Here is a 10,857-nt window from a genome sequence, read left to right as displayed (position 1 = left end):
ATGATGCATTTATAAAATTGTTTTACTATTTGTATAGGTAGATATTACTTAAATACCGCACGAATGTATCGTTTAGAAATCACATTTATAGAATTAATTTTTTTTAAACCTTGACCATTCGGGACCCTTTCTTAAAACTCTCATGATTTGAAAATTTCCTTCATAGTTGCGAGTATATAGACTCACAACTAGATATATTTTATTTATTCATAAGGAATAATTTTCTAGCTGAATTATTGACCCAAAAAAGCTGATCTTATATGGAGTCAGCAGGTCATAGAAAATTGAACCAGTGCATGCTGTTTATTATCTTTCGGGAAATGCTAAAAATTAGTAGGACACTTTTTTTTTTTTTGGTCTAAATAGTTTCAACAACTTGCTCATAACCTTTGATTTTTATTGACTCCCTATAATACTCACTAAGAATATGAAAAAATATCAAGGAGCGTGTTAATTTGTTAATGTTCTCATGATATGCACATTATCGAGAGCTCATATCGACTATTTTATTATAGTTCAAAACTTTCGTGGTGAGATTATAAATAGCAAGAGATTGGTAATTTGGCCAGTTCACGAAATCACATGATTTTCACACGACTGGTTCAACTTAAAATTAAGCTACCCAACCCAAGGGAAGTTGGATGGGAAGGTTATAATAAAATATTAAGTGGGACAATGTGAAGAAACGACAGTTTTAGAAGGGGTCCACTGGGACTCAGCCTTTTTCTTATTGTCGCACCGTTTCCATTATTCCAGCTGGTTTAAAGAGTATAGTTTATAGGCAAATACACATAACTTATTTAAAGTACCCGTTCTTTACAGATATTTTATTTTTAAATATTTAATTTATGATAAATATATTAACGTTTGTAATTAAAAATTAAAAAATGTTACAGTAATATTCTCGCAAAAAGAAAATCAGTAGGTTATCTATTTAATATAAATTAAATATTTTTTAAAAAAAGAAATGCCCCCATAAAGTATTAATTTTTTATGGTTTTCATCCATTACACGAGTAAAGTATTAGCTCTTTATGAGTATTTAATCCTGAATCATTTAATTTATGCTAAATACATAAATATTTATAACTAAAATTGAAAAAGTGTTATATTAATATTTCTACGGAAGAATAACTGGTAGGTTTTTTATTTAACAAAAATTAAATATTTGAGAGTAATACAAATCTGTATTTAAGAATAAATATTTGTAATAAAGTAAATGTTTGAAAGTAAAATACTCGTAAAGAGCTGGTACTTTAAATAAGTAATACGTTTTTTCCTATAAACTACACTCCTTAAAGTTTATTAATTATTAATTAATTTGTAATACTTTGTCATTCATTGGATATGTAGCACAAAGGGCAAATCAGGTACAAAATTCTAATTTCACTCTCTAAAACAATATTTTAATCAACTACACTCCTTAAAGTTTATTAATTATTAATTAATTTGTAATACTTTGTCATTCATTGGATATGTAGCACAAAGGGCAAATCAGGTACAAAATTCTAATTTCACTCTCTAAAACAATATTTTAATCATTTGGACTGAATTTGTAAAGGATTAGTAACCTCAGGGGAGGTTAGTGTAATTGTTCAAACCACAGGGGAGGTGAGTGTAAATGTCAGAAACCTCAGGGGGAGGTTTCTGAAATTATCCCTTAGTTATTAGAATAAAATTCATTACCTGAGCAATGTGAACCTAAGAGTGTGAAAGTCGTTATTGATCCATCTTCAGATAATCCTAGTGTGAAAACATTATAGGTATTCCTGGTCAAAAGTTCTTGTGACGGGGATAAAAGCATAAAAAAGAAACGCAAGTTGATCTACCAAGAGTATTTATAATCAAGTGCCTTCACTGAGGCACCAAGCGGAATTTGTTAGGTTTGGTTCCAAGAAATTGATCAATGAAAATAAGAGGATTCTTGACAATTCAATAAAGATAATAATAAGGTAAATAAAACACATGGTTCAATCGAATTGATCTATATCTACAAACGAAGGGGTAGCAGATTTAATTCACGGGCAAAAGAGTAGTAGATTAATTATAACAAAAAAAGAGTACAAAAGAGAGAATACGAAATCATAGGAAATAATTCTAAGGTTAAAAGACACCTAAAATTATTGAAAACAAAGAAGAGACTAAATAATATAAAATGCTTAACAGTCCAAAAACACAAAAGAGACTAAATAATACAAAATGCTTAACGGGTTCAAAAGGTTTATAATTTGCTCTTTTGGTTTGATACCTAACCAAAACTCCTCTTAGATTAGTGTCGGTTTCCTAAAACTCTCTTGGATTAGCACATAAGATACTTGCACCGGTGCCCTTAACACATTTAAATTCACTTAAATCCATTGCATTTATAATCACTAAAAGGTGAGATTTCTTTGTAAAACTTTTGATGTGAAACACAAAAACAAACTCAACAAATCTCTATCTTGGTGTGTATCTAAAATCGATAAATAGCTGATAGAGTATTAATTGTTAATTATTTATTGTTAATTTTCCTTTTTGTCCTTGTCAAATGTTGTTTTAATTGTTAATATATATTTATATTTGGTATTCGGCCCTAATTACAGGAAGGGGAGCAAACAACTGCAAAAAAAGAGACTTTCTTGAGAAAAATGCTCCACACGTAAGAAGCTTCTAAAAGATTCACAAACCGGGCTCCATATTGTACCACAAGCAGATTGCCTTTCCTTTTGCTAATTGGTAGTTGTCTAGTAATAGGTAGTTTACTGGCACTAGAATTCCGAAACGGAAGGAACATTCGCGGGTCGGCTTTTGCTCTTGTTTTCTTTTTGATTGTTTAGATTAGAGACAGTTTTGGCTCCCTTGGTTTTGGGGGTCCAATTCCTCCGTTTCTTTATTTCCTCTTTTCCGTCCCTTCTAGGAGGACGACTGGAACATAGCTTTGTTTTCGATAATTACTTCTGTAATTTTGCATGGGATTTCCTCCATGTAGATGAACTAAGTTTCTACTTCTACTTAAAGAACAACGGAGGCTTTGTTTTATCCAAAAATTATGAGATCAAATTAATTTTATTTATTCCTCTTATTTACTGGTTTTGTGCATATTCTCCTATTTGCAATATTTATGGTTGTTTTGTTAATTGAATACTCTAGGCCTGGACGTTGAATAAATTTAGCAACCTAACATCAATTGGAGCATTGAATCCGTGATTGTTCAATTGCTCTAAAATAGTGACAACTAGCATGATTGGGTTTGTGTTAGGAGAATACGCAGGCTAATCTAAAATAACTCTGGTAATGTGTTATTTGGTTAGAATAAGACTCCTCTAATACGTAAGGCAATTGGGAAATTAAATCTTACGGACGTACCTAAGGTTATTTCTCAATTAGAGTAGTGATTGACGGGCGTACCTCAGTCATCGACACAGTAAGGAGGAGTTGACTGTCATCGCTTGTTTGACAGTTATAACTTATTTACTAGTTAATAATTGAAATTATTTCTGCATCGATGATCAATTAGTTGAACCATTGCTGAAATTATTTCTTGACTAGAGCTTAGCTATTGTTAATTTGGTTTTAGTGAATTGTCATTTAATTTTTAGTTAGCTATTTAATTTTATTCAAACTGTTTAATTATTGCCATTGCTATAAAAACCCCCCATTGTTAGTTTGAACTCCGAAAGAAACGAATATCCCTAGTCCCTGTGAATTCGACCCTGCTTATTACTATCTATTGAAATTAACTCTAGTTTGAGCAGATATTTATTATTGCACAGGTTTCGACAACCTGTCAATAGCAAACATTTTCCACCATCTCCATAAAGTCCTAACGAATCCCCATGAACCACAAAAGTGCTAACAGACCTCAATGACCCACCAACGAGCCAAGATGTAAAAGGTTCAACATGTCCCAACGAGTCAAAATGCACAAAAGTTTCAACAGATCAGAGTGGGTTAAAATATCGAACGTAGTAATCTTGCTTCACTTTTTTCATAAAATCCTCAATGAGTTCCAATGGGTCAAATAACTCTCTTCAAAACTCAACTCAACTCCAACGCGAGATTTTTCTTCACTCTCTATAGCGTTAAATTAATATTTCAGAATTGATATTGATAGTCTATTATCATCATCGTTCCCGCCGAACCCAGAATCTGAAACTTTGATACTAACTTGTTAGATTTAATTCCAGAAAATTGACCAACAAGAACAATAGGGTTCTTCGTAATTCAATAAAAACAATAACAAAGCAAATAAAAAAACAGAAAGATTATAGGGTGCAAAATTATTATTAAATTTGTAATTACTTTCTCCTTGATTTTAGCCAATATTATTTTAATTGGTAGATTCTATTTATATTTGGTTAATTATGCTAATTATAGGGAGGTGGACCAAAAAGTGATAAAAAATGTGATTTTTCAAGAATTACTTTCAAGTCCAGAAGACTCAAAAATTTATCGCATCCGGAGATTTCCCAATTCGAGTCAAATATGAACATCTTCGTTGGAAGTTGGAAGACTTTAATTATCTTTCTTAGTTGTAGAGTTGAATTAGGAAACATGAGTTATTATCGTTTTTATTTCCTTTTTTTTTAGACAATAGGTCTTTATTATGAGTAGTAGACGTCAACTAGGAAACAAAGAATAAGGGAAGCCGGATTCCCATTTGATTTGCACTTTGTAGGGTGGAAACTAGGGGTGGGCAAAATTATCCGCTAACCCGAAAACCCGTTATATCCGATCCGATCCGATCCGATCCGAAAATTAGGATATCCGATTTTTATTATTGTCGCGGTCAAAAGAGGGTCGGGTCACCGCACTAGATGGGCGGTTATGGGTCACATAATTAAAACCCGCGTGGTACCGATGCTCTGTCCCGATATATATATTTTTTTATCTTTATTTTTATTGTTTATTAAATAATAAGAACTAAATAAGTAATTTTATTGAACAAATTGCATTACAAATATGAGAGACTATAGTTTTATTTACAAGATTCATTTGTAGAGACCATGATCTTATATTTTATAAAAAAAGTTTAATTAATGTGGAACATATATATTAAATATTGTGCTACTTATTTCAAACTTTTATTGATTTCGAATTCTTTTAATTTTTTCCTTTATCTTATATTTTCTTCACATGCTTGTTTCTTGGTGGGAAACCTTTTTTTAGAAAAAAAAATTTATTCAATCTTAGATGAATGTGTAAAATATAAAATTAAATTGGTATAAATTATTTTTTAAAATTAAATGATAAATGGGGCGGGGCGGGACGGGACGGGTACCCGCTGACCCGACCCTATCTCAGCGGGTACCCAATTATAGGGTTGGGTACCCGCTGATATAAAGGACGGGTAAGGATCAAAAAATGACTGACCTACAAGAAGCGGGTCGGATCAGCCAAATGGTGAATGGGGCGGGTACCCGACCCACGTTCACCCCTAGTGGAAACAATAAAAAGGAGGTCTCTCGGATTGATCGTCCTGCGTCAAGCCAAAGCGGGGAGCTTCCTCTTCGTCTTTTTAGTTCCTTCATTCTTTTCCGACATTTTCTTTATTCCATTGTCGAACATTCATGCAAGTTTGGTCAATGAAATTGGTTGGATTGTTCTTAATGGAGAGTAGTTAATTTCTTTTTCTAATCGAAGGTCAGCTTGAAGGCGCGGTTCCAAACATCTATGAGATCGAAATAATTTTATTTATTTCTTTTATTTATTGGTATTTGTACGTTTTGTAGTTTAACTTTTTATGATTGTTTTGTTATTTGAATGTCAAGGGTCCGATATTCGAATTAACCTAATAATCTATTGTCAGATTAATTGATTGAATCCGTAATTGTTTAATCGATTCATACTAGTGGCAACTAGCATGATTGATCCTATGTTAGGGAAACGTATGATCTAACTTAAACAAACTCTCATAACGTGTTTGTTGGTTAGGCTTGGGTTTTTCTAATTCTTAATGCAATTGAAGAATAAAATCCTATGGTTGTATCTACGGTTATCTTTTGGTTAGAAAAATAGTTAACGGTCGTATCTTGGCTACCAATAAAGTAAGGAAAAATTGGTTGTCAGAACTTGTTGATGGCTATAACTAATTTATTAATAAGTAATTGAATTATCTTTGCATTAACGACCAGTTGTATGGATCGTGTTTGAAAAGTTGCACCTTTGGTTAGAGTCGTATCTATTGTTGATTAATTCTCATTTTTTTTCATTTTTTTTCCAAACGATAACATTATTTTCATGAGTTGCTTTTATTTAGTTTAATTGGTTATTTTTATATTTTTATAAAAGTCCCCCATACTCCGAATTGTGGAAGAAACGAATTATCTCCAGTCCCTGTGGATTCGACCATATTTACCGCTATATATAAAAATTATATTTTTTTCTTGAGTAGGTATTTATTATTGTACATGGTCGACACCTATCAAAAGACACAAAATTTTACGTGGTTCGGTCGAATTGACCTACGTTCATGGGTGAAAGAGTAGTAATTACTATAACAAAAAAATAATATAAAAAGATAAAAATTTAGGAAATAATTCAACTAAAAGGCAGTAAAACTGAGAACATAAAAGACTAAATATAATAATGTTAATGGTAAATGCCCTTATGCTCTTTCAATTTGAATGGCCTACCAAAACTACTCTCAGATTGGGGTGTAGGCCTCCTAAAATTCTTTTTGGGTTAGTGCATACAACACTTGAGCTGATGCCTTTAGCACATTTAAATTCATTTAAATCCATTGTAATTATAACCACTAAGATGAGAGATTTTTTTGTAAAACTCCCAATCTAGGAGATAAAGACAGACTCAACAACAGAATTGAATAATGCAAGTGGCAAATTGGGGACAAGAAGGAGGAGGAGGAGGAAAGATTCGAAGTACTGAGTGGGTACAAAATACTCACTTAATCTCATTATTAGGCTCAGGTCGGATAGCTACACTACTAAATCTAGCAGAAGGAAATTGTAGAAGTAGATTAGGGGTGCAAACAAATAGAGTCGAGTTAAGTTTAGACCTAACAAGGCGAGTCTCAATATAATTTTATGAAACTAACTCGAACTCGAATTCGAGTTCGACGAGCTCAAAATATCAAATTCGAGTTCGAGTTCAACTTCGAGTTTGAGCTCAACTCAAATTCGAGTCTAGCTCGAGTTTAAAAAATAAAAAAATAAATATTTTATTTTTAAAAGATAAATAAAATAATAAATTTTCTTAATAAATAATAAAATATTAGGAATATATATGTAATTTTACTATTAAAATAAATAATATATATATAATCAAGTTCGAGCTGACTTGTAAGCTAACCAATTTAATATTTTTGAGCTCAAGTTCGAGCTCGAATTCGACTTGGTCAGTTCGATCTTGACTTGAGCTCGATGTTAACCAAGTTCGAGTCAAATTCGAAATTGAGCCGCTCACGATTTCGATTCATTTGCAGCCCTAAATCTAGCGGCAGACTGGATTCATTTTCAATTCTGTCATGCTTATTGATACTAGTTAGTACCTTGCAAAATGCTTGATGGTTTAAGTTTATTTATGATACAGAACGATGAACCTGATATAGCACGACGAACTGGGATTCTGGAACTTAACGTTTGAATCAATATAAATGCCACATAGGATTCTTAATTTTTAAGAGTACTTAAAGAAAGCCCAAAACATTCTTGGAAATATAACTAAAATCCGACTAAAAAAAAGGTTGCTTCATTTAAATCTTTAGAAACAACAATAATCCTGGGAGCTGTCCGCACCACACAGTTTGAGACAGGATAAAGCGTATTAAAACAACAAGAATAGCATGATCTTGATGGTAGACTAATGCAACAGTACCAGTAATAGTACAAAACTAGAAAATTAATAGAAAATGTAAAATGAGTGAATTGACTGACCAAACCAAACGTACGTGAGAAGATCAGTAATCCATTTCATGGGATGACATGTGGATTTTCAGATCAGTGTTTCCCATGTCCATTTGTTCCTCCTGAAGTGGCTGTATAAAACTTGCAGAGAAGGGACAATCAGAGGCCTCAATTATTTCAAGAGTTGAACTCCCCAAACTAGAAGGGATCTCCTCCAAAAAGAGACAGTCTTCCAATACTAGGAAAACAGTCCAAGCATTCGGAGGCTGTCCACTTGACAATATCCATGAAAGCTAATTTCAAGATTCTGACTTTAGGGAACCCCTCTTCTTCCACATTCCATATTTCCCCCTTGAAGGCTTGACTAAGTAATTTGAGAACCTCCAGATTGGGTAGATTTTCGATTGCTGAAATTTTGCTCCAAGGGAAAAGAAAACCTGATAGAGTGGGAAAAGGCAACAAATTTGTAACAATTATGCAGCCAAGCAGTAGTATTAACTTACAGAATCTTGGGGACACTCTTGGAATCATCAGTAAAATCTTGGGGGGGGGGAGGGGGAAGATAGCTTCTTCATTCATTGCAATCTTTAGAAACAACATGAATCCTGGGAATGATCCCACCACACAGTTTGAGACAGGATAAGAAGCATTAAAGCAACCAGATTAACGGATCTTAATACTAGACTGATACAGCAAAGCCAGTAGTACAGAAGTAAAGTACTAGGGGAAAAAAAACAGGTAAAAGGAGTGAAAGGGGCTGCCCAAACCAAAGATACTTGAGAAGATTAGTAGTCTACCTTATGAAATAAGGATCTTCAGATCAGTATTTCCCAAGTCCATTTGTTCTTCCTGAAGTGGCTCTATAAATCTTGCAGAGAAGGGACAATGAGACACCTCAATAATTTCAAGAGTCGAACTCCCCAAACAAGAAGGGATCTCCTTTAAAGAGCGACAGCTTTTCAATGCTAGTTTCTGTAGACTTGGAAAACAGTCCACGCCCTCGTAGGCAGTCCACTTGACAATATCCAAGGCAGCTATTTTCAGAAATCTAACTTTAGGGAACCCCACTTTTTCCATGTTCCATATTTCGCCCTTGAAGGCTTGAACAAGTAATTTGAGAACCTCAAGATTGGGAAGATTTTCGATTGCAGAAATTTTGCTCCAAGGGAAAAGAAAACCGCATAGAGTCAACTTTCTAATTGCCAAAGGGAATTGAAACTCAAACTGGCATGGATTTGGAAGACGTGTAAAATGATTGAACATCAGATACAGTGATTTTAGTCCACTTAGAAAGTCAAGTACTATAATCTTGTCTGCTGAAACCCAATTATGTTCATTATATGCAATGAGAATGCATTCCAGCTTGTGAATATTAGGAATTTTACTGAATACCTTGCGGACGATATCCAAAGAAGAAAGAGATACTCGGGTGAAGGTATTCAAATCACACAAGTTTGCAGCTGTGTCAAGATTGTCTGTGGGTAACAAAAATGAACAAACAGATGCAAAGTAGGTGTCCCTTATTTGTAAGTGCCTTAGCTTTTTCAGATTCCATATTGTATCAGGTAGTAAAACAGTCCGAACTACTGTTTTCAGGATGAAAGTTTCCAAATTCGAGAGATTGGCTATGGAAGATGGAATTGAATCCATATTTCCTAGAATTGCCAAGTATCTCAATTGAACCAATAATTCTAGTTCTCTAGGAAAAGTAGTACCTAGATTTATGTCGCTCAATTCTAACACTCTAACAAGTTTGAAGATACCATAAATGGATGAAATCTCAAATTCACGATGTCGGTGCCTTTTGCCTCCATCGGAGTGTATTAGAGAATGGATTGTGGGAGCAAATAACCTGGACTTGCAAAAGTGCTCTGGGTTAGAGTTGATGCATAGGCGGCGTAGGTTGCGTGGCACTCTGAAAGTATTTATCTCATCATACCCACGCACCAGCTGCAGAAAATTTTCTTCTTTGCCTTTTGTCACACAAAACTCATGCAGCAAATCATGAACGCGACAAGCTTTGACACCACCAATGGATCTTTGCTTGGAAACAATGACCAAGCTTCTGTGGATAAGATCCATTAAGAAATCATTTGCCACATCCTCTGCACTCTTGAACTGAGTTTTCTGGGTAAATCCTTCAGCGCCCCATAACCAAATCAACTTCTCAGCAGTGTGTTCATGGTCTTCGGGAAATGCTCCGAAGTATAGAAAGCATGGCTTCAATTTTCTGGTAGGTTCTTGTAACTCAACTCTATTGCAGCAGAGCATTGTTCTGTACTAGAGACGATTCTTGAACTTAAACCATCCACAAGTGCTTTCCAACCATGTTGGTCCTCATTTGCTAGAATTCCAGCTAGAATGATGATTGTAAGTGGCAGTCCTTGACACATTTCCACGATTTTTGTTTGCAAATCGCATAATTCTGGTGGAGGCAAATCATTTCCAGGAAATAACTTCATATTTAGCAAGTCCCAGCTCTCATCAGGGGTCAGCGGACGGAGGAAATGAGGCCCTTCATCAAGTTCATCTATCGGATCAGCAACATCAGACTTTCTACTTGTCACGATCACTCTACTTCCATTTCGATTGTCAGGGAATGATGCTTCCAATTCATTCCATGCTTCAGTGTCCCATATATCATCCAAAACAATGAGATATCTAGTCCTTAGCAGACCTCTTCTGACTTCTGAAGCCAAATCTTCTTCACACATCTCAGAAATTTTCTCAGGAAGTTTGGAGTGAATACATGTCAAAATTTCAAGTAACAGATTTTTTCGGTGATACACTTGAGAGACAGTACACCAAGCACGTGTATAAAAATGCGATGTAACTAAAGGATCATTGTACACTTTTTTAGCTAAAGTTGTCTTGCCAAGTCCTGGCATACCTACAATGGGGACAATTTGCAGAAGGGAGGATCCTCTTGTGAGTCGATTGATTATTGAGGTTGCCTCATCCTCCAATCCCAGGATCATGTCATTGATTATTGGCATGCTTCCCTGTGATGGCAT

At 34.4% G+C, this 10,857-nt stretch overlaps 2 protein-coding genes across 2 annotated transcripts; both read right to left on the bottom strand.

Moving 5' to 3' along the window:
- Positions 1-8,641: 8,641 nt before the first annotated feature.
- On the bottom strand, positions 8,642-9,925 carry LOC113771676 (putative late blight resistance protein homolog R1A-3). The gene has a single exon (XM_027316246.1). It carries the CDS (start codon positions 9,923-9,925, stop codon positions 8,642-8,644), a length of 1,284 nt encoding a protein of 427 aa, XP_027172047.1.
- A 140-nt stretch (positions 9,926-10,065) lies between these two features.
- Positions 10,066-10,857, bottom strand: LOC113771675 (putative late blight resistance protein homolog R1B-17). Its single transcript, XM_027316245.1, has one exon. The coding sequence runs from the start codon at positions 10,855-10,857 to the stop codon at positions 10,066-10,068; it is 792 nt and encodes a 263-aa protein (XP_027172046.1).

This window comes from Coffea eugenioides, chromosome 5, assembly GCF_003713205.1.
Source record: "Coffea eugenioides isolate CCC68of chromosome 5, Ceug_1.0, whole genome shotgun sequence".
Classification (NCBI taxonomy): domain Eukaryota; kingdom Viridiplantae; phylum Streptophyta; class Magnoliopsida; order Gentianales; family Rubiaceae; genus Coffea; species Coffea eugenioides.
The sequence above is the reverse complement of the archived record's forward strand: the minus strand, read 5'-3'. Positions and strand labels throughout refer to the sequence as shown.

Bases quoted from the DNA above. Each gene is read 5' to 3' on its own strand.
- LOC113771675 (XM_027316245.1), bottom strand. From the start codon at position 10,857: ATGCCATCACAGGGAAGCATGCCAATAATCAATGACATGATCCTGGGA.
- LOC113771676 (XM_027316246.1), bottom strand. From the start codon at position 9,925: ATGGATCTTATCCACAGAAGCTTGGTCATTGTTTCCAAGCAAAGATCC.